The sequence below is a fragment of the Hippoglossus stenolepis genome, chromosome 22 (assembly GCF_022539355.2).
Source record: "Hippoglossus stenolepis isolate QCI-W04-F060 chromosome 22, HSTE1.2, whole genome shotgun sequence".
Classification (NCBI taxonomy): Eukaryota; Metazoa; Chordata; class Actinopteri; order Pleuronectiformes; family Pleuronectidae; genus Hippoglossus; species Hippoglossus stenolepis.
Genome location: NC_061504.1, coordinates 2,544,323 through 2,567,873, shown reverse-complemented (window position 1 = coordinate 2,567,873; position 23,551 = coordinate 2,544,323). Strand labels below are relative to the sequence as shown.

Genomic DNA, 23,551 nt, shown 5'->3' with positions numbered 1-23,551 from the left:
ATTATTTTCCACTCAGTTTCTCGCAGTTTAAAATGGCGGCGTTGAGCAGCGCCGAGTCCCCACCGCCCGTCTTTAACGGAGACACCGCGGAGCGGGAGCCGGGCAGGGAGCCGGGCCTGGAGGAGCTGGGCGCCGGGCTGGACGCCTCCTGCGCGCAGGGGATCCCCGGAGGTCCGCAGGATGAGGAGGTAAGCGCGCGCGGCGGCGGGTTAGCGGGTGGAGGCTAGGCAGGGGACACGGGCTCCGAGCGGAGGTAATTGGATGTAAATGTTCAGGAAACACCGGCTGGAACACGGATCGTGGGGGGCTGCAGTGCAGGGGGCAACGGGCGATGGGCTCAGTGTGAGCGAGCCGTCGGAGTGCCGGGTCTCCCGCGGCCCACGGCTTCCAGCGGACAGAGCGATGCGACAGAGCCGAGTGAGCGGGAGGGGGGAGCTTTTATTCGGCCGAGCCTGTGTTTATTTCGGGCCTTTATTCCACTCGCTCCTGGCTTCATTTTCCAGGCTCGCTGCAGCTGCAGCCTGGTGCGCCAACAGAGCGCGCACACATACACACACACACACACACACACATCGCACTCACACACACCTACCTCACGCACACACACACACTTGTCCCTCTATAGTTGTGAGGGCATAATACATTCCCTAGACCCTCACCCTAACCATCACACCTAAATGCCAAACCCTAACCCAAATCTAATTCTAACCCTAAACCCAAGTCTTAACCCACAAACAGCCCTTTGAATTGATGACCAGCCAAAATGTCCTCACAATGATGGTATTGAACCAAAAGTGGTCCTCATAAGTATAGATAGACACACACACAAACACACAATTACGCTGCTGTCCAATGCATTTCGTGTGTGTGCAGTCTGATGTGCACACATTTTAATTTTCACCAGAGGCTCCTCACCTCAGAGGGCTGATGATGATGATGATGATGATGGTGATGATGATGATGGAGGAGGGAGCCAAATCAAGTCGTGCTTGTGAGTGTGTGTGTGTGTCCGTGTTGTGAAGTGCAACTGAGATGCACAGGCTACTTTTATGCATATTACAGGCTTTACAATCACTGCCCCCATACACACACACACACACGGACACACACATTGCCCCTTCTCGTAAGAGAAAGTGCTGCAAATAGACATACTGTATGAATGGGTGAATGCCAAAAACCTAAAGCGCCTAGAGTGGCTATCAAGACTAGAAAAGCACTATATAAATACAGACTGTTTACACACACACACACAAACACACACACACCATTTAAAGCACAGTGACCATGTCCCATGTAGCCCGGCCTGGGAATCCGTCTCCAGTCTGCAAATCTGAGGCCTCACTGCTGGACCATGACAGCAAACTTAATCCCACCAGCAGGACATTTTAACATTCGAGAATCAATCGCGCTATGTTAAAGTTTCTAATACGCAACATCAGTGCTGAAATCAGGTGTTCGACCTCTACGTTAAAACCGGCTCACCATCTATTATTTCCCATCTCACTTCTGTGGCCTCTAGCCAAGTTGTAAAATCTGCTCATCACCCCAGTAAAGAGTTTTCCTGTGGCATCGTATGTTGGGGCAGCCGGCTGTCATCGTTACCATCTCTGTCATCGCTTATTCAAAAAGTCCATGGAGGGCGATCTCCCTGCTGCTCCTGTCGTTAAAGTGCTGTTGGGTTTGGTTTTTATCAGACAATGTAGTGATCATGAAACTATCAATTTGTCTCCAGAAAGGGCTAGAGCTTATCCTGAATGGAGATCTCCCTCACTCCTCTGTCTATCGGAGTGTGTGTGTGTGTTACTCTCTCGACTGTTACACAGACAGAAAACTAGTTTATGCTGCACGAGTTGAAACGGAGTCAGTTACAAATGAAATGTATAATTGAAATAATGTTAAGTCCACTGTCAATGTTAACAGATGTTTACTGGACACAAAAATATATCAGGCCTCTTTCAAGACCAAGCAGAAATAAACTCACACAAAGACAACACCAGCACTTTGTAACTTTGTTTTGAAAAGTGCAAAATGAATTAATATATTATCATTATTGTTATTATTATTATTAAGGCACATACAGGGTCACGCTAGCTCACAGACCTGGTGGAAACACACACATATGGGGCGGCTGTGGTTTAGGGGAACGTCAGTGGTTTGAAAAATGTCATGTGTACAAAAATGGCAAAAAACAAACTGTACTGTGAAGCGCTTTGAGTCATCAAGACTAGAACGGCGCTTGGAAAATGCAGGCTATTTACCATTTATACACACACAGGCTACAAGCAAGCATGAGCAGCAAATCCATGTTGAATGAACGTATATTATTACTTTACCCTAGTTCCGATTGATGCTCAGTCGTTCCCAAATATGGCCGGGGACCTCAAAACAAGATGAGCGTTGTGTCTTCAATTAGCCGTATTCCATCTGATCACCAATGGCCACACCTAGGGCACCGTTTCCCAGTCTGTCTTCAGGGAGAGCTCCTGGAGGCTGATTAGATATGTGCAGACTTAAAGGAAGTTCAATGATAAGCCGGTTGTAAAGTTGGGGGACTCGCAACAGACGGATATTTGTCACAGGCAGAGGAGTGATGCTCGTAAGTAAACTTGTGCTTATGTGCAGGGGTTTCCCCTTAATTTAATTTCAAATGACTAATATGTCAAGTAGATATCTTCATGTCATGTTTAAACCAGCTTTTAGCATTTCAATCATAGGATCAGGATTTCTAACCAGCTGCTGCCTCGGTGGAAGAGGAAACACTTTCAAAACCAAAGCACAAGTATTGTCTAATAAAGGTGTTATTGCACAAGAACAGGGTATTTTTTGATGATGTGTACATTTAGTGTTGTAGATTTAGTTTTGAAATGCTTCAATTTTCTGCAAGCCCAGCAATCCATGTCTCACAAGTCAAACCGTCTCTCATTTAGAAAAAGTATGAGCCTTGGTTGTCCCTCCAAATTGTGGTCAGCTGCGTCCCCTCTGCTTTAATTGTCAATGTGATGTGTCCAGAATTTGACCGGAGTCTATATCTGGCAAATTAAATTGGTTGGGGATGGTTTAGAAAGCAACGCAAGGTCTCACACTTCAGACTGCATGTCAGAACAAGACACGAAGTCCAAGGAACTCTCTGTGGTGAGGCATGCATCAGGGTTTTTAGCATAAAACAATTTCTAAAGCTTTGAGTGTCCACAGGAGCACAGTGACATCGATAATTTGGAAATTGAAGACATCTGGAACCAATAATACAGCCGTCACTGTAACAGAGCTTCGGAAGTTGTCTGCAGATATGGGAGAACGTACCAGAAGGACAGCTCTCCATCAATCAGGCCTCGGTACAGTGGCTAGACAAGTCAATTTTGAGTACAGAGCACATGACAGCCAGAAAGGGGGACAAAAGGGAACTCCGACCAACATTAGGCCATGGTCTTCACCCGGCTGATACATCCCTATGGTGAAAGCACAAAGGTGGCATAATCTTATGGAGTTGTTCCTCAGCTGTAAGGACAGGGAGACTGATCAGAACTGAGGAATAATGAATGCAGGGACGTCCTTGAGGAAAACCTGATGGAGCATCAGAGGATCTGACAAGAAGAACAGGATAAACTGAGCAAAGCTTGTAGAGACTTAACCCAGGATGATTTGAAGGTTTCTACAAAAGCAGCTTTTACATAGGACTGAATTAAGGGACGGAAAACTCTGGTAAATCAGAGATTTCAGTTTTTTATATTTTTTTAATAAATGTGCAAAAAATTGTAGAATCAATCGAGTGTAGACTCATAGGTCAAAATGTCCATTTTATCACTTAAAAAGCATGCAAACAGAAAAAGGGCCTGAGTAATTTCTTAGGACACTTCACATGTTGCACTGCGCTTTGAACTAAAATATCAACAAGTCCAGTGGTTTCACATGTGCAAGCAGGTTGTCAGTACTTTAAAGAATACCTCTTAACTTGATTTCCTTTTCTTTGGCCAGACTTCAGTTCATTTAAGTTCCAGATAATAAATGGCTGCATATGGATCATCCAATACTTAATATCTATAGCCCTTGTCCTGTGACTGTATTATGTCACAGGAATCCAGGTCAGGTCCCAGGTCAGTAAGGTCTGAATCCAATATTTATTTTCAGAATTTATTTACGTGCAGATTATTTTGTGAGGATAAGCAATTCATAGTTTGACAATAAAATATCAGTAAATGGTGAAAGATACTATTTTATTTTTTCAGAAATCAGATCTACAGATGTTTTGTCTAACTAACCCAAAGAGATTCCGTTTGGTACAACCCTTTAGGTTGGGACATTTTGTTGGGGATGACCTATATTTTGACTTGGGTACATCCGGATTAATTTCAGGAAATTCCGGCCTTACTTCCTAAAATGTTTTTGTAACAGTGCCTGTTAGCTTTAAGATTATGCGTTTTCCCCTTCTCTAATTGACCCCGAGCATCTTTTTTGGCTTTAGGTTATATCAAAAACAGGGTTAGTTCACATTTGACATCAGTACTGATCTATCTGATTGACTGATATTGATCAATGAAATCGGTCAACCAGTTGGTAGGGTCGTAATGTTTAGTGGTGCTAAGTAGAATTTCAGCTTTCAAAAGTGTCAGTTTTAACTTACATTGTCAGTAAGAGAGATACTAGCATTAATCCTTCACGCCGAGTTTGCTTTCATTATGAGGGTTAATAGAATCTTACACTGACTGAAATCAAGTAATGTCTCACTGTTGTTGTAGATTGGTGTTGCGTCACCTGTACCATCTCCGTGTTGCCAATTGCATCAGGGTCAGGAGGAAGCTAGAGAATGTGGTTTCTACCAAACTTTCAGATACGAGCAGTCAGATACAAGCTAAATTTGACCAAAACAAGACATCTTTTCACATCAAATTTTGCTTGGTCTATTTTTCATTAAATAGTATCGACAAATAGGAGAAATACTGTGTATCAATCACAGCCCTGCCCACATATTGTCAGGTTAGCTCAGGTGTATACCCCGCATCATACTCTCATGTTACTTCATCTTTCTTTATCATCTGGAATGTGAAAACATCATATTTCTGCATGGTCGAAGAAAACATTGGTGTCTCGGTCATCTCGGTTATGAGCCACACTGGTGTCTCTCGTGATGGCTGCTGACAGGTGCCAGAGCTGAGGGCTGGAATCAACAGAAATCGCTGCCCTCTTTCGTCCTGCCTGGTGTTGTGCTGCCTTCCCGTTTCATTACCTATCTGTACTTCCATCACAGTTGGATTTGTTATTCATGTTACAGAAAATTCAGTTTGTAAAGTTTCCAGCCTCGTTGTTCTTAATGATGAATTGACTTGCTGTCTTTTAGGGGACAGCCCTGTAAAGTAGAGGTGAATTCAGATTTACAGTGACCCGTCACATCATTATAAGGCAATAGCTACATATGAAAACAGGAAACAAAGAAAGAGAAAGAAAGTTAGTGAATAGTAACACTTGCTTCCAAGTAACTGAAAACAGTTACTTTAATTTGGGGTTCTGCTAGAATAGTTGTACATATTGTACTGCTCAAAATCAATATTTGTTCTCATACTGTACACTTCTGGAGTGCCTGTTTTCACCCTCTACAATGCTCTGCTTTAGCTCTTGAGTCACCTCCCCAAAAACCCACTTCTGATTGGCCCACTCTTTTGTGATTGTTCAACCACTTAGTGTATGTAGGAAGTGTCAGGGCCCGTTACCCAGATGCTTCCTGATCAGCAGTAAACACCGCTGTAGCCACGGTAATGATGGCGTCAGTTCTGCTGTACCAACTCTGCCTTCCTTCATCCTTCCTTTTGCGTTTGACGTCAGTCTAGACATTTTGTTGGGTTATAAAAAGTCCCAGAAGTATCACATCTCTAGTACTTTACAACATCTGCAGTACCTTTAGTACAAACTGTACCTTTAGAAGAACAAGCAACATGTTTTATTACAGAAGCATTGGTTCTACTGGCATTACCATTTATGAGCATTGCACTGCTCATAACTATAACTTAGTCATAACTAGTCCCTCTGGTTGCAGTAACTTGTACACTGATTTAACTGTTTGTTTAATTAAATGCTTCACCTGAGTAATGAACCATTAAGAGTGTTTGGCACCTTTTTTTTTTTTTCTGCACAACCATTTCCAATATGACCAAAGAATGAATATTTTGCTCTTTTGTGTTGCTGTAATGTCTTTGACTATTCACCTGATATAATTCTGATAGCCTGAGTAATTTCACTGGGTTGTGCGAAAAGTCTTCTTCTGGGTCATTGTGTGTCAGGTGATTAATTCAGCTAAAATGCTTCTTCTTTGTCATTGTGCGTTGTATTTTTTTGAAGTCGTGAAAGCTCACAGCCAACATGTCGCCCGCCATGTCACCCTGCCAAGTCGTGGCCAGAATTTGCGACTAGAACCTACTGTGACAGATTGGCAATATTAAAAGGCAAAAGTACGACATCAACGGAGGCCGAGTCATGGACAGATTCATTCTATAGACCTCAGACTAAGGCTGTTGTTCATTCGTTGAAAGAAACCAACTCTGTAACGTTGTTTGGTGTGTTGTCCCCACAGATCTGGAACATCAAACAGATGATAAAGTTGACACAGGAACACTTAGAGGCTCTTCTGGACAAGTTTGGAGGAGAACACAATCCCCCCTCCATATATCTAGAGGTAAGAGTGCTTTGACTTCGGTAAATATAACTTTGGAGACAACAAATCTTATGTATGACACTATAGGTTTTGAAGCTGTCGAGTCAGTGCTCTCTGGTGTGTCGCCCCCTTCAGGCCTATGAGGAGTACACCAGTAAGCTAGACGCCCTGCAGCAGAGGGAGCAGCAGCTGCTGGAGGCCATGGGGAACGGCACAGACTTCTCCTGCTCTCCCACAACCACGCCAGACCTTCTGGAGGTCAAGATGGGTGGCTGTGGGGCTGGGGGGGGGGCTCAGGCCTTTCCTTCTGCCCCCAACACATTGGATTGCCTGCAGACCCCCACCGACGCCAGCCGAGCCAACCCTCGCTCCCCGCAGAAACCCATCGTGAGGGTCTTCCTGCCCAACAAACAGAGAACAGTGGTACGTCAGGAGGATTTAAGAAACCATTTATTTTTTGATTTGCAATAGATATTTATTTTTATTCGCAACATTATACCTAAATGTTACCATTTGATGCTTTGTACTATACCAGGCTAGGGCTGATTTTCTGCTGCAATCCCCTGGCAGGTCACAGATAAAAGTTAAATATAATGACGAAATAGCACTAAGCAAACTAGACAAAGACTAAAACACATAATACAGCTTACACACAGCAATGCATCACACACCTTGTCTAACTTGAAAGTCAGAGCGCAGAAGAATCTAGACATGTCTGACCCATTTAAGGCCTCATCATACTCAGCAGTTCTGGGTCGTTCTAGATGAAAATTGACAGATGCGAGAGAAATGTGGTGAAATCTTTAGTTATCAATCAAAAGCATCGGTGTTGTGAATGTTTGATGAGCTCAAACCTAGCAGTTACCCCTCATCCAGCCTCCTCTGCTGTGCCGCGTCACTTCAGTGAGTGTTGTTGTGCTGTGCTCAGGTCCCAGCCCGCTGTGGGATGACTGTGAGGGACTCGTTGAAGAAAGCTCTGATGATGCGAGGCCTCATCCCCGAGTGCTGTGCCGTGTACAGGATACAGGATGGGTAAGTGTGTCTCTATTGTACTGCGGAGGAGACTAACTAATAATGCATATGCTGATACTTGACCCTTTCTTTTGTTGTGTGCTGTCCACACACTGGTATCAGGTTAGACTGTCTTTGATATCCAAACGCACTATATTTTCCCTTGGATATACATTTGTATATATTATTATAAAATGTACAGTGTTGTCCTGAACTTAATTTACATAAATTACCGTTCGTCTCTTAACTGTTCTGCTTTCAACCTGTTTGGAAAATTCTGCTTTTATATTTAAATGATAACACTGCGGTTTAAAGAGCGATGCACATTTTGGGAGATATGTGAACAAATACATTAAGCTCTATGACTCAGGTTTCTCCGATTTCTCTTGATCTTCTTTGAGATGTTTTTTACACATTGACCGGAGTCCCCATGTGGAATATCAAGTTGGTAAGACATGATTTGAGAAGACATGTACAAACTGTCCATATAATGTCTCATAGCTAATAGTACATATCGGAGCAAAAGACATAAGTTCGAAGGAGCTCAAAGGCAGGGTTGCGTCGAGACACAGATCTGGGGAAGGCTACAGAAAGATCTGCTGCATTGAAGGTGCATTGAGTGGCCTCCACAATTCTTAAATGGAAAAAGTTTGGAAACAACCAGGACTCTTCAGCGAGCCGCTCACCCAGCTGAGCAACCCATTCGCTCACATCAACTCCTGTGGACATTCTGCAGACGTTATGCCCGGTGGAGAAAATCCTCAAATGTCAGTGGCTCTCACTCGGACATTTGGGTTCACACCTCCTCCAGAGAAACCGTCGCAGAGCTCTAGAGATCCTGTGTGGAGATGGGAGAAACCTCCAGAAGGACAACCACCGCTGCTGCTCTCCACCAATCAGTGCTTCATGGCAGTGGCCAGACAGAAGCCTCTCTTTAGTGACAAGTGTTTAAAGGACTCTGACTGTGAGAAAAAAAAATATTTTGTGAAACCAAGACTAAACTGTTTGATCTCAGTTCTTAGGAGAGGATGTGCAAAGAACAATGGCAGAGAATCCCTTAACCCCAATGTGCAAAGCTTGTTGCTTTATACTTGAGAAGACTTGGCTATAATCACTGCCAAAGGTGCTTCAACTAAGTACTGAATTAAGGGTCTGGATATTTATGTTTTAAAATTTTAAAATCTAAGGTACAGTTTTTACTTAAGGTACAAATATTCTGTTTCACTTTGTTAAAAAGCAGCAACATAACGAAATGTGTTAAAAAAGTGAAGGAAGGCTGAATACTTTACAAATGCACTGTTCATATAAAATGTACATATGCATATGTGTGTGTTTTTACATATTTCATAATCACATAAATCATATAAATCAGTGGAATATGAACTTCCTGTTTCAGAGAGAAGAAGCCTATTGGCTGGGACACAGACATATCCTGGCTGACAGGGGAGGAGTTACATGTAGAAGTGTTAGAGAATGTGCCGCTCACCACACACAACTTTGTGAGTACGACCAGACAAACTCCGCCTGCTGATTATATTCCTCAGCCTTGTCTGGTGCCTGATTGTGTGTGTTTGCGTGTCTGTGTTTGATTGACAGGTGAGGAAGACCTTCTTCACACTGGCCTTCTGTGACTTCTGCAGAAAGCTGCTCTTCCAGGGTTTCCGCTGTCAGACCTGCGGTTACAAGTTCCACCAGCGCTGCAGCACTGAGGTTCCACTCATGTGCGTCAACTACGACCAGCTAGAGTGAGTTTCACACAGCGTTGTTGCACCATGATGCTGTAACCCGGTCGGGACTGAACCTCCTGTAACATGTTGCACACAGGAGAGGGACTTCCACTGCGATCTTGGACTTTGGATTTCATCGCACGTGTCCAGTAAAATACACCTTTATCCTGCTGTAACAAACTGCAAAGTGTAGCTGTGTAAGCTTTTGTGTGTTAACTCGTGTTAGCTCAGTTAGAAGGGTGCTGGATAAGAGCCTAGATTTGTACTTGTGGATGGGTCTATTAGCTGGTGTGTAATACTGAAGTGTATGTCCTGGAAAGTGACGTGAAAGTTGCTGATGTTAACTCTACACATCATCTATCGGTTTCATCTTGGGTTGGGTGATGTCTGAACTGGCATATGACGATGATGACATAGGGGCAGTCAAGGTGTGACGAGCTCTGGCACAAAAAAAACTCCATTAGCATTAACAAAGCGATTTAAAAAAAAAAAAAACCGATCAGCTGCAGATTCTCATTTCAACCGGATGCTGAGCGTCGCTACTTACAATAACTACGCAATGTTGGTTCGTGGTTTCACATATGTAGGTATTTATCTAGGTTACATGTCAAAATTAAAACATGTCTGTTGTCTCAGTGCAGTCAAAGATGGATCGTGAAAGAAGGCTGTACAACCACGAATTAACTGTTTCTGCAGTTCCAACAAATCAACCTTGGTGTTTCTGCCAAGGTGGGCAGGACATGAATAGTAATAAATAAGAAACGAGTAATGGCGGTCATGATGCTGGGCTCATATCTTAATGGCAGTCAGTCACCAGTGATGGATCCCTATGTCGTTCAGCAGATCATATTTTGTAGTTTGGCTAACTCCACAAATAAATCGGAATCTAGACTTGATGTGAAGGGACATTTAGCTAGAAATGGTCATTGTAGTGATTTGCTCAAACCCTGAATTTACTGTATACATGTGACAGTACAGTACTGTTCATCTGGCTGAGCTTCGTGCTCTGTGCTTTTCTTTGTCTGTCACACGACTACAATTTGTGCAGTGTTTCCTGATTCGGTTCTAAATAAGTGCGACTTCATTGCTGAGTCAGGCTGGGAGTGACTGAGTACTGAATTATTAACTAACCCTGACGATTTGTGTCCTGCAGCTTATTGTTAGTGTCCAAGTTCTTTGAGCATCACCCGTTCACCCAGGAGGAGGTGTGCTCCGAGGGAACCACCCCCGTGTCGGAGGCCTGTCCGTCACTTCCCCCGTCCGACTCCATGGGGTGAGTCGTCCACCGCCACCGCTTTGCAGTTGTTCATTCCAGAATGTTACACTCGCTGATGCTTTTTAAGTAAATGTGCAGAGTGATGTCTTGTGCTTTTTGTTTTTTCGCAAGTACTCTTAACTAGCAAACCTTATCTTTCCAGGTCTATGTGCCATGCCAGTGTATCACCGTCCAAGTCCATACCCATCCCACCCAGTTTCCGGCCCAGCGAGGAGGACCACCGCAACCAGTTTGGCCAGCGGGACCGTTCGTCCTCGGCCCCCAACGTCCATATTAACACCATCGAGCCTGTCAACATAGACGTGAGTCTGCTTTCCCTCTGCTAGTATTATGATGAGAAGTGTCAGCCATGAACTGTCACCCAGTGATCAGATTACAATCAGGCAGAGCTTGACCACATGGAAGCACAAGTGTAAATGCACCCGAGACAGATTGTGTCCGAACGGTCAAACCCCCTCCGGCGGTGGTCAGGAGACGACTGCATACACCCACTACTTGGGCAGAATTACACACTCACACACACGACTGTTCAGACCAGTGAGCCAGCAGCAGCGAGGCAGCTTGCAGCCATTAGTCAGGAAGCAGTCCTCTCCTCAGTCCTCACGTTATTCAAAACAGCTCTGAATAGAGTGAAGAAGAGACCAATCAAAAAAGACAATAACACAGCTTTATGGATGGACACCATGTTCTTCTATTCTTCGTCTGCTGTCTTTTAGTTTTGTTGTATTTGGACCTGCACAAATGATAGGAGGATGTAATGTGTAATGTCTTTCTGATTACACATGTCACCTGGTTTTCACCAGAATAAACTTACTGAGTTGAATTCCTACATTTCCCAGCCTGCCTATCAAAACCTCCCAAAGGGGTGGGGGTGTATGGTCACATGTTGATGATATGTATTAATACCAGGAGTAAATGTGATCAGGTTAGAATCCTATCTGACACAGTCTGGATGCCATGTGTGAACTGAGTGGTCCACTTTAATGAGGATGACTGTTGGCACAGACTGAGCAGAAAGGTCCTAACACCGACTAACCCAGATAGATAGTCTGATAATAAACTCTTGACCACAGCTATGTTACCGATAAAAATTACAGATTTGGCTTCTGGTTAAATCGGAAACTTCGCAAAATAGGTTCCTTGTCCTTTTATTGTACTTAATACAGAAGAAATAAAACCAAAGTACTTTGCAAGAAAACTGCTATTAAATAAAGTCTATTATTCTTGTTATTACAATTGAGGCACATTTCCCTTCACATTATTTCAATATGTTGCTTCTAAAACGACCCTGTGAATACAACGCAAACATGGGTGCACCTTCTGTTAGAGCCTGGCTACAGTACATTGCATATTACAATATTAAATGTGTGTGTAAATAATTACACATGTTGTTCATATTACTGATTTTCTTTCCTCCTTTCATTTCAGGACCTGATTCGAGATCAGAGCTTACCACGATCAGATGGAGGTACGGTTCACAGCAGCAGACGTCTGCAGCTTCTGTTCCCACCATCCTGCGTCTGTGTGCTCTTAGTCTTTTGTGTGTGTGTGTATGTGTGTGTGCATATGTGAGTGTGTGTGAATGTGTGCGTGTGGAGCTTTGTTTAGTCCTGCAGCCAGTCACTGACAGTAGTAGGTTTTATTTTTCAGATCTGTGGGTCAGGGTTTTTGGAAAGGACATAACCTCCACTTGTGCAGACCAGTCCTACTTAAGAGTTGCTCTGCCAGGTCAGGAGGAGACATGCGTAGCTGATGAATCGTTTCAGCTGTAATTGCTAAAGTATTCATGGAAATAAAGTCACCCGGAAGCTCGACAGTAAATCCGCGGTGTGCTGTGGGCGGCTGGTTCCCCCGCGTCTACTACTCGTCTCGCTCTCTGACACAAAGTCGTTCCCGTTGCGTTAAATGATTCCAGATCGACGCGTGAACGTTTCGGCTGCGTGAAAACCTGCAGATACCCTGACTAACAGAGCTAAACTAGCGTGCTAGCAGCGTAGGGAGGTAGCGGGGCTCCTCATTCGGGAGCCCGGCTGTGTCCACGGACACCAGCTAGAGGTGAGAGGGGCAGGGTGAGTAGCAGTGATGGTCTGTCTGTCTCTCTTTGCCCTGCAGCCCCCCCGACCCACCCCGCCCGCTGCTTGAGGAAGCACCGAACACGGACCTCAAGCCCCCTCCTATACTCCTACCCCAATGACATAGTGTTTGATTTTGAGCCTGAGCCTGTTTTCCGAGGTAGTTAGGCCTCTGCGTGTTCCTGTGTCCTTCCACATCCACCCCAACCCCACCTGTCCAAACCCTCCCCACCACCACCACCACCCCCATCCCCCCACCAACTTCCCCACACTCCCTGTGTCCCATCCACGACCTCCACTGTGTGTGCCCTCTCTCTCTTTTCCTCTGTGTCTTCTCGTGCTCTCTCTCTACCACACAGCCGACACTACACGGGTTACACAGGGATCTCCCTTCACTCTGATGAGACACTTGTGATTGTGTGGATGGTGGTTTGTAACATACTGTAGTGTAGAATGCATCAGAAAGTAAACCAGGGGATTTAACAGCACATTCTGACCTAAGGTTGGAACAGTTTATACACTTCGAAGAAAAGATTATTTTATCCGATCAATATTGTGATTGCAATCAAAATTTTATTATGACTTATAAATCAATCCTTAGTCCTGTGTATAGCTTTGTATGTTTGTACTGGACATCAGCACTAATGTGTCCTCTTTCTACATCAGTAATCTGAGAAATTAGGATGTATGCTTTTATTTTACAACTTAAAAAGAATAACAACACTGAAAATGCGTTTGAGCACTGAAGATAATTTTGCTACCGGCTCTCGAGAAGTGTGCTTAATGATATTGTGCCAAAAAAAACAATTCAAGTTAATACATAACATCTGATAGGATTTGATCAGATAAACTTGTTTAAGAGAGCACCATCATCTTCGTCACAGACTCAAATCTAACTCCTGTATGTTCATAATGTGTTAAACCTTTAAAGGGGAATTCCAGTATTTTTCACCCTGGGCCTTATGTTTATATACGTGGGTGTGTAAATGTATGGTAGTAAAAATCAGTCCAGTAGATCGTCTCCACTGGCAGCCGTGACAGGTGGGAGTTGCTACAACGTAATCTTATGGGGCAACTGCGACAGTCTTCGAAATGTTCACTCAATTTATTTACCTGGGTCTTTGATAAGAGTGAAGCAACATTAAACAAGTCTCACTCATAACCGTGCAGCAGCTCGGTGTGCGAATCATTTCCACAACCACATTTATGATCTTAGGCCCAGGTTAAAAAATACTGGAATTCCCCAACCACTTTTTTTAATGTCTGAAAACGGAGACTCAACCCACTGTCTGTTAATGACAGCATCCTATGTTTGAAGCTTTTTCACTCAATGTTTGCTTTAAAGAACTGCACTTTTCAAAAATAGATTTTATTTTCTTAATTTTTAAAAAGAGTCGAACCCCAATTCAGATTAATTTGTAATATTTACTTCAGTTAATTTTATTCAATATTTTCCCTAAAAATGTCCAACTCGTTTATTGCAACAAGTTTTCACGTTTATAGCTTTTTTAGTAAACAGTTCAAACTGTTTAAATCAGCTAAATTCCTCTCCAACATCATAATATTTTTTAAGTTAATAACATGTATCTGTAAAGTCAAGATGATTAAACCATTAACTACCATCCAACCAAGCACCTCGCTCACCTCTCCTCTGTGCATGTGACCAGACACACTCGACTGATTCAGACGCCTCGGTCCCTGTCCTCGCCTACAAACCTCTCCTTCTCTGCACCTCTACTTCTCCTCCTCTCCTGTTTGACCTGCGTTTCTCATCCTCTCTCCTTCTTTTGTCGCCCGCGACCCGTCTCCAGGCTCCACCGCAGGGCTGTCGGCCACGCCGCCCGCCTCTCTACCCGGCTCCCTGACCAACGTCAAGGTTCCACAGAAGTCGCCGTGTCCGCAGAGGGAGCGCAAGTCGTCGTCCTCGTCTGAGGACCGCAATAAGATGGTAAGGGGTTTGGTGCTGAGTGTTTCTGCAGTTCAGTGTGTGTGTGTGTGCTGACTATGTGTCCTGTGGAACAGAAAACCCTGGGGAGAAGGGACTCCAGCGATGACTGGGAGATCCCAGAGGGTCAGATCACTCTGGGCCAGAGGATAGGCTCTGGATCCTTTGGAACTGTCTACAAGGGAAAGTGGCATGGTAAGAGCAACAGCACCCCCTACTGTCAGTCCACCACCTTCTGGTGAGGAAGCAGTTTACATCCTATAGGCATCAAATCGCAATTCTATTGCTTCATTACCATGAACACACACAGTTTTTTAGCTCAATCCTACATAAACGTAATTAATACAAGGAATCAGAACAAAACAGTCTCTATTCCGGTCTATTTCTTATTGGGTTCCAGATGTTTGATGTATTTTTCACATGTCTCTATGAGCTTTCTGAAATGTTCCGACATTGTGGACGAAGCCATCTTGCACTATTTGAGAACCAGCTGTCCTCTCCTCCTCTCAGGTGACGTGGCGGTGAAGATGTTGAACGTCACCGCGCCCACGCCACAGCAGCTCCAGGCCTTCAAGAACGAAGTGGGAGTCCTCAGGTAACTTCTGCTCTGGGATCAGGAGAATCTGTGCACCTTTTTTTTTATAAATAAAACAGCCACACAAAACACATGCAGACGCGTAGTTTCATCGACCTGTCTGTGTTGTTTCCCTGAAGGAAAACGCGTCACGTGAACATCCTGCTGTTCATGGGCTACACCACCAAGCCTCAGCTGGCCATCGTGACCCAGTGGTGCGAAGGCTCCAGTCTGTACCACCACCTACACATCATCGAGACCAAGTTTGAGATGATCAAGCTGATCGACATCGCCCGGCAGACTGCTCAGGGCATGGAGTGAGTGCCCCTCCCCACACGCTCACACAAACAGTCTCAAAGAGTCAGCAGTGTGTTTAATCCCTTTTCTCTTCCTCCTCAGCTACCTGCATGCGAAATCAATCATCCACAGAGATCTGAAGAGCAACAGTATCCTTTGTCACTTTATGTCACTGAGTCAAGTCAAGCTTTAGGCAGAGGCCTTTAAGTAAACTTGCAATGAAAATATAAACTCTGCATAGAATTCATGGCAAAGATCATAGGTATGGAAGAAAAGAGTGTGTTTCCATGACGACCTCTCCTCCCAGATATTTTCCTCCATGAGGATCTGACGGTGAAGATCGGTGACTTTGGCCTGGCTACAGTCAAGTCCCGCTGGAGTGGCTCCCACCAGTTTGAGCAGCTGTCTGGATCTATTCTGTGGATGGTCAGTATCACTTCCCTAAATTTTACATTCACTCTGTCTTTTATTTTGTGAGACCTCTGCGCCGTCGACAGCCAGTGGCCGGAGACATCATATTTTCGTGTTGTCTGATCGTCCTATCCTTGTGAACATGATAGTTCAAGAACGCCTCAGGGGAATTTGTTCAAATTTTGTACAAACATCCACTACGACTCAAGGATGAACTGATTAGATTTTTGGTGGAAGTGTCCTTGGGCAAGACACTGAACCTGCTGTGCTGCTAATGTGTTAGCGATGTATGACAGAGAAAGTGCTGCACATAGATGAACCGTGTGAATGGGTGGATGGGAAAACTGTACTGTAAAGCCCTTTGAGTGGTCATCAAGACTAGAAAAGCTCTATATAAATACAGACCATTTCCCATTTGTGCTCCCTCAGGCTCCAGAGGTGATCCGGCTGCAGGACAAGAACCCCTACAGCTTCCAGTCAGACGTCTACGCCTTCGGCATCGTGCTGTACGAGCTCATGTCCGGAGTGCTGCCCTACTCCAACATCAACAACCGAGACCAGGTGGGAAACTATTAAGTTTGTTTAAATTTCGGTTTAATATATTGTCCTGATTTTTGGATTTATCCATACAGAAACGTAAGTGCTTGTTAATTTACAACGTGTTTCATTCAGTCTTGTTTGTAATTGAACACTAATAATAATGTGGCTGTCATACTCGGATTATTAAACACCACAAACAATAAGCTGCAGTGTAATTAAATCTTTGTACACCGGCTAAATAAATATGATCAGGAAAAACGAGAGCACAGGGGAACTGTAGAGCTGCTGGTGGTTGGTTTAACAGTTTATTAATCTATTGGACTTTAAAGTTTGACAGTCGCGTTGTAGTTCCATTTAGCTGAAATGCGCTGATCTCTTGTTTTTAAGTGTTTCCGCTCCACGACAATGTTACACTGTCACTTGTACAAATGATTCCACACCATCTACAACCTCAATAATCAGTTAGAGGTGCTGCCATTGAATATTCTTTCAATAATAGAATAACAAAAAGTCAAATTCTTTTAATTCCATTTTAAAATATAATTGTTTATAAGTATTAAAAAAAATGTATGTTCAATTTAAACGTACTAATGTAGTGGCCACTGAACCTGCAGAGTATCTTGTTTTGACTCATGTTTCCATACGTCAAAGTTGACCTTATTGTGAACTTCAAAAATCGTGTTTGCCCATTAGCAGCAAACTGCACTATGGGCCCTCACCTTTCGTAAGCTGTAACCATATACACGTATTAACACAAAACAGCAATAGAACCACAACTTAGTATATTCCACTAATCAAAAATCATTACTGTGCAAATAATATTAGCCCATACTTAGCATGTCATAATAATATATTTACCAAACAAAGACATGTAGTGAAGTGGCTCCTACCGCTATGGTGAAGCGACGGCCTGTTTTTATCTCTGCAACCACACATTCTGATGCCTCCTGTCTTCTCCTCCCGCAGATCATATTCATGGTGGGTCGAGGTTACTTGTCTGCCGACCTCAGCAAAGTGCGCAGCAACTGTCCAAAGGCCATGAAGAGGCTGATGGCCGACTGTCTGAAGAAGAAGAGGGAGGAGCGACCTCTCTTCCCTCAGGTCAGAAAGAAATGTTCCTGCTCCTTTTATTTCATTGGGAAGACGGCAGATAAATACAATAGAATAAATACAATATTTGTGTTGGTGAAGAAAAAAATTATGCCGTTTTTTTTTACCTGGTCTGAGTTTCCATGTGTCCCCATGCGAGTGTGAGGGAGCGGAGTCAGGAGGGGCTGAATAAAAGAATGAAGACAGATGTAACTCATTTAAGAAAACTATCAATTACATTGTGGCCAGTATTGATAATGTGGCGGTGGTTACGAACAAGTCATCATTTAAACTGCAGCGGGTCAGAGACGTCAGCTTAGTCTGTGTGTCATCACGAGAGAGAGAGTTGAAAGTGAGCGAATGGAGTCAGGATGAAGAATACAAATGTATGTAGGTTAACAGTTTGTACAGTTGAATTGATTCTCGGAGGAAAAACCATTATATCAGCAAAATAAAATGACCAGTCGCACAAAACGAAACAACCGACGCTGGGCTCAGCCAATCGCAGATAGACGATGTATTCCTCCAATCGCTAAGCCCTTGCAGATATTTATTTTCAACAGGCTCAGAGACAGTTCTTCATTTCTAACCGTCCCTGTGATAAAAGACAATAAAATAAAAGCCCTGCATTTTCTCAAAGGGCAGAAGGCATCCCGCCATTTCTGCAAAGCTCTTAAACTTCCCCACTCCTCCCCCTGTTAGGAGCACGTCACTGAGACGGATTACAATGCAGCTCACAATATTTGTCGTGGTTTTGTTTAAATGCTGTACCAGTGACTGATGGATCTGTGGCTGTGCGGTGTGTTCTTACAGATCCTGGCGTCCATCGAGCTGCTGGCTCGCTCGTTACCCAAAATCCACCGCAGCGCCTCGGAGCCTTCGTTAAACCGAGCCGGCTTCCAGACGGAGGACTTCAGCTTGTACGCCTGCGCCTCCCCCAAAACCCCCATCCAGGCCTGTGGCTATGGTGAGCTCACACACACACACACGTACACAAACATCTGACTTCATAGCACCCGGGAGGAAACTAGTCCACTGAAGGATACAGTGTTGGCAGCAGCAGTACTGTGGCTGTTACAGCAGAGCTCACACACTTATTTTCTCCATGTTTTCTCTTGTTTTTCAGGGGAGTTTTCAGCATTTAAGTAAGTGCTGCAGATCCCACCACTCCATCCCTCGTCACTTCTCAAAAGTCTTGTGTCTCTGCGGTGGATTAATTACTGGAGAAAAAAAGAAAAAATTTGTCTCAAAGAACCTGAAGAAGACAACCAAAAGCTGTCCTGCAGTCAAACAGCCACTGCGACAGACAAAACTGAATTAGGAAAAATAAAAAAAGAACAAAAAAAGCAACTTGAATGACACAAAAACAAAAAATAACATCCATACCAAAACCGTTTTTCCCGCCTGCTGGAGGGAAAAGATGAAGGCGACAATGAAGGGGAGACGGCGGAGGGACGTCAGGAGAAGTCGAGGCTGTGGACGCCGCTCGTCTCGTCGTTTCCAGTGCGAACGAGGAGGGGGGCTGGTTTTCTTTTCAGCCGGGCCGCCGCCGCCGCCGACCTGCACTTGGAGTGACGGCAGAACGGGGCCTGTGGAAGGAGACGCAGCGCCCCCATCTGACGGGGGGTAGAGATGGAAGGTCGGGCGCCGGCCTTGTTCCCCCCACGAGAGCTGGAGGTCACTGGGCAAGGGGGTTAACCCCACCACCCCCTCCCCTTGAAGAGCGATGACTTGAAAGATAGATCTATTTTTACTTTTTCGTTTGTTTCTCCCGTTTCAGAGTTAAGCTAGCATTAGCTAGGAGTGATGACCTTTTTCTGTCCTTTGTTCCTCTAGAGGAGATGGTAGCTGTGCGACATGCAGCACTGGCCCCCTTTTTTTTTTTTGTTGTCCTTTTGGGCTTAATGCTGACCAAATTCTGCAAAATACTGAGTTTTGCCTTCTTGTTTGCCTCCAACAAAGTCAACACCGGTGATGAAACGGCCGCAGCTCTTTATCTCTCTGGAATAGATTGTGCATGCGAAAAGCAGGAGAAGCAGATTTGCAGGAGTCCCGAGCACAGTAGCTGCTCTCTGGGAGGAAAAATGCTAATTTATTTGGTGATGCTGGAAACAACGCGAGAGGGAGTTCGTAATCGATCTAAAAAGAACCTGGTCGGAGTTAACTCATTAGATTGGACTCGATTCGCAAGGTTTCGCGATGTTGGATAATTCGACGGGGACCCTCTACCTTTTCAAATGATCTCATCGGAAGTGGTTATTTGTGTGGCTTCCGTTTGGAAACTCCCATTGCGCGGCGTGAAGGGAGGAAAGACGCAGGCTTGATAGATGATGGAAGCTAAACAAGGTTTGTTTTTTTAAAGAGCCGAGTCTAAGCCAAGCTGCTGCCCCGGGGGTTTATACTGAGCTAAAGAGTGTGTACAGTGAGTTGTTACACAGCATCTTTGCAACTAAAGCTTTTCATTCGCTTCTGCCGCTTTCCCACAGAACCCAACCTCTACTTTCTTTTGTGACACCAAGTGCATGTCTTTCTTCTTTTTATTTTTTTTTTAAATCACGTGGCTTTAATATTGCACTCTGCTTAAGACGGGGACCTTACTTGTTGCCGCTGCTGACCAATGAGCTGCAGCGTGATCTGCTGAAGGGACACGTGGTCTTCTGGCAGGTTCTGTTAGTCTTGGAAAAAAACAAAGTTCTGAATCGTTCCTTTCAGTCACACCTTTCTAACCTTTTTCTACACACATGCACCTGTTACTCTTTTCATTCCAGCGTGTGTTGTAGGTGTTACACATTCTTTTTTTCATGTTTTTTTTCATTATTGTCATTGTTTGCCTTTTTCTGTACAGGCAGGCCTGCAGATATTTACTTATTTATGTGAATCTTTTCTTTTTTGTTGGTTTAACTGATTTAATTTCCAGAACCGCTTTATTTGACGCTCTTGTCTTTCTCTAGACGCTTGTTTTAGTCTTTGTGACTCGTGTACTTGCACTTTGTAGAGATGAGACGGATCGAAGCAAACGAGCGACTTGCCTTGACTTTTTTGTTTTGTTTTTTTTTTAAATTGAAGAATAAATTGTGACATACAGAGCTGATGACCTAAAAACCCACCTAATGCATGAGTCATCTGCCGAGGCCCGAGTGTGAATATTTTTTTGCCGAGAATGACTCTTTGATAAAGCCTCCACGAGCCGAGTATGTCACCATGTGTGATGGGGAGCGGAGAAAATGAGGCTGCTGGCTTGATGAATGGATGTTTTTGGAGGTAGAGCACACAGTTGAAGCGTCCATCCATCCAAATACGATAACCTGGTTCTTCACATTCATCATGGATCATGCCTTTCCATCATAAACGCCATGAACTAAACCCCCACTCCCCCCCGACCCCCAACCGCTTCATGGAACTGTCCGGCTTGTGAGGAGATACACTTACTTATCATCTTACCCACAAGTCCCATCTTAGGGCTGCAACGGATTTAGCCTAGCTTAGCACAAAGACTGGAAGCAGAGGGGGGGGGGAACTGCTAGCCCTGACCCAGGACAGTCTTACAGCTTATCCCAGTCCTGGATCATACACCTCCTTTTTAGTCACAGGGCAGCTCATGAAATGTGTCACACTTGCATATTGAACATGCAAGTGTGGTTAAAACTTAAAGAGTGACCAAACCCACATTTGTGTGAAGCCTGGCATCTACTGGCGAAAGCAAGGTACTTCATTCCCACCGGCTATTGTTATGGTAATCATTCTTAGCATTATTCTGTCATTGTCTCAGCAGTGTCGGCCACGTCGCTGGTTCACATGATGCTTTGGTTCAGGTCTTGTAAACAGCTTGTGCCCTCTCGTGGTAAAATGCTTAATTTATTGAGCACAAGTTGGTGTTGGTTTTAAAAAGGACAGCTCGAGTTACGTGCTTTCACCAGGAGATTTGAAGCTCCACGTTGGGTTTGGTTTGTGCTCTTCTATAGTCTGTAAATTCCAAAGACATAGAAACAGTATTGGTCTCTTACATGTTACATATCCTTTGGTATGAGTGACGTTCGTCTCTATCCTTTAGCTTCAGTAAGCATCTGAAGAAAAAAACCATCGGGTTCAGGTTGTGAAGGAGACTTTGAGTCATTAGAGAGACAACGAGGCCATGGTCAGGAAAGGCTAAAGGTTTGGAGATAAAGATAAAAAAAAACAGCTTTAGGTGGAAGTGGAAGATGAGGTAATTGGTCAAGGGTTCTAAATTGAATCATTACATTCTACTAACAGACTCAGAAACCTGATTTAATCCTCTCCTCTGCCTCAGAGCTATAATTATGGCTTTATATATATATATATATATTTATTTTTTATGAAGTCAGGGCTCTGACGCAGGCCTTGGTCATTACAGCTCAAGGATACACATCTCCAAGCACTGGACCACACAGTCTCAAACACTTTCACATAAAGGACAGTTCAGAGTCTGGACTGTGGCAGGAATCTGCAGGGAACATACGCAGTTTACAGAGGAAGCCGCTGTCAGCCTCTACTCACTGAAACTGACTTTATTCTCACAAGAGTTTAGCTTCTTGAGAAAGTTACACAAAATACATTTTGTCACTTCTCAATTAATTGCCGATTAAGGTTGGAAAGCAGGTAAACTCTGTCCAGGCTGTTCTCTCCAAACCCAAACACATGAAACCAAAACCGTCTGCGTGGAGAAATCCCACCAGAGGTTGTTTGCCTAACGGTCTCTGCTCAAAGTCCTCTCACATGGAGCTGTTGACTGTATCTCATGGTCTTCTTCAGCACGCTGAGCTGACACAGTTGAAAAAAATGCAGATGTTCAAACTTTGATCGATGATTCCGATCAAATCCTTCTTGTGCATGTCGGGGGGAAAAATGGCGACCATGGAGGTTCATTCTTGACGTTGGGAAGAACCTCAGCTCCAAGTTTACTTACTGGCTTGTTGTAACAAATGTAGATCAATGTTAAAGCCCACACATTCGAATCAATTAAACGTCCAAACACGTGATATGGTCCAGAACCAGTGAGTAAGTGGACTTGTTTGGTAAACTTCAGTTTACTAGGTCAACAATGAACTGGCGACTGGAAAATATCCCGTGGTCCCAGTCCTCTTCCACAGGCATCGGTGTGGTCCTCCAGAAACTAGCAGATAGTAGTAATCTGGGATTTCATATTCTTCATTGTTACCAGGACAGGACCTGAGGGAGTAAACAGCAACGTCTTGAAGAATGCTGTATTCATTATCAAGTTTTCTGATGTCCGTCTATAAACCGGAGAGTTTACAGGACTGACTCTCCTCCGCCGCCCTCCTCCTCTGATCTCACTCTCTCACTCTCTTCTCCTCCACGTAATGCACAGCCTTGCTCTCTCTTCATTCCTCCTTTTTTGTTCTTCAGACACATTCCCCTCCTCCCTCCTCCTTGCCTGCACCTTAAACCCAACAACTGAGAACTATCATGAAAAAAAAAAACCTAACTTTATGGAGACATTTTTTTGGGGGTTATATGTTTTGTTTCACCTGTAAATAGTTGTACAAAGGAAATACTGTCAGTTTGCTAGGAGGCATGGAGACCACAAATGTAACAAATGATAAACTGTTGAAAAATGAAGAGACGAGGATTAAAAGATGTTTTGATAGGCAGACTTCTGAGAAAACCAGTTGAGTGTAAAAACTATTTAAGGCTGTATCATAAGAAGAAAAAGCTTAATGTATTTGTTGTGAATATGAAAAACTGATATATTAAAGAAGTGCATGAAAACTGTAGCTGGGTTTCTGTCGTTTGTATGGTGACGTGTTGGGGGGGTGTCCTCCTCCACTGATAGTGTCCGTCCACACGGTGGCAGCACCTGCTCCTGTAATGCTCCCAGAAAGATGCTCTGCTGTGACGCGAGCCGTGAAATGATGTCAAAGTGGAGCTCAACATCTTTTCCTCTTCTGTGACGAGTCTGCCATCACAATGTCGGTGTTTTTAAACACACG

At 44.1% G+C, this 23,551-nt stretch overlaps 1 protein-coding gene across 2 annotated transcripts; it reads left to right on the top strand.

The window, feature by feature from the left end:
• Nucleotides 1-23,335, top strand: braf (B-Raf proto-oncogene, serine/threonine kinase). Of its 2 annotated transcripts, XM_035147441.2 has the most exons (20): nucleotides 1-188; nucleotides 6,560-6,661; nucleotides 6,776-7,063; nucleotides 7,569-7,672; nucleotides 9,048-9,150; nucleotides 9,248-9,396; nucleotides 10,532-10,651; nucleotides 10,797-10,956; nucleotides 12,083-12,122; nucleotides 12,767-12,886; nucleotides 14,538-14,674; nucleotides 14,749-14,866; nucleotides 15,182-15,266; nucleotides 15,386-15,562; nucleotides 15,645-15,691; nucleotides 15,850-15,968; nucleotides 16,383-16,514; nucleotides 17,460-17,594; nucleotides 18,396-18,549; nucleotides 18,709-23,335. In XM_035147441.2, exons 1-20 carry the CDS (start codon nucleotides 33-35, stop codon nucleotides 18,729-18,731), a joined length of 2,469 nt encoding a protein of 822 aa, XP_035003332.1. In that variant the 5' UTR covers nucleotides 1-32; the 3' UTR covers nucleotides 18,732-23,335. The 2 variants fall into 2 exon arrangements, with proteins under 2 accessions (XP_035003332.1, XP_035003333.1); XM_035147442.2 differs by lacking the exon at nucleotides 12,767-12,886 and having other exon boundaries at nucleotides 2-188.
• The last annotated feature ends 216 nt before the right edge of the window (nucleotides 23,336-23,551 follow it).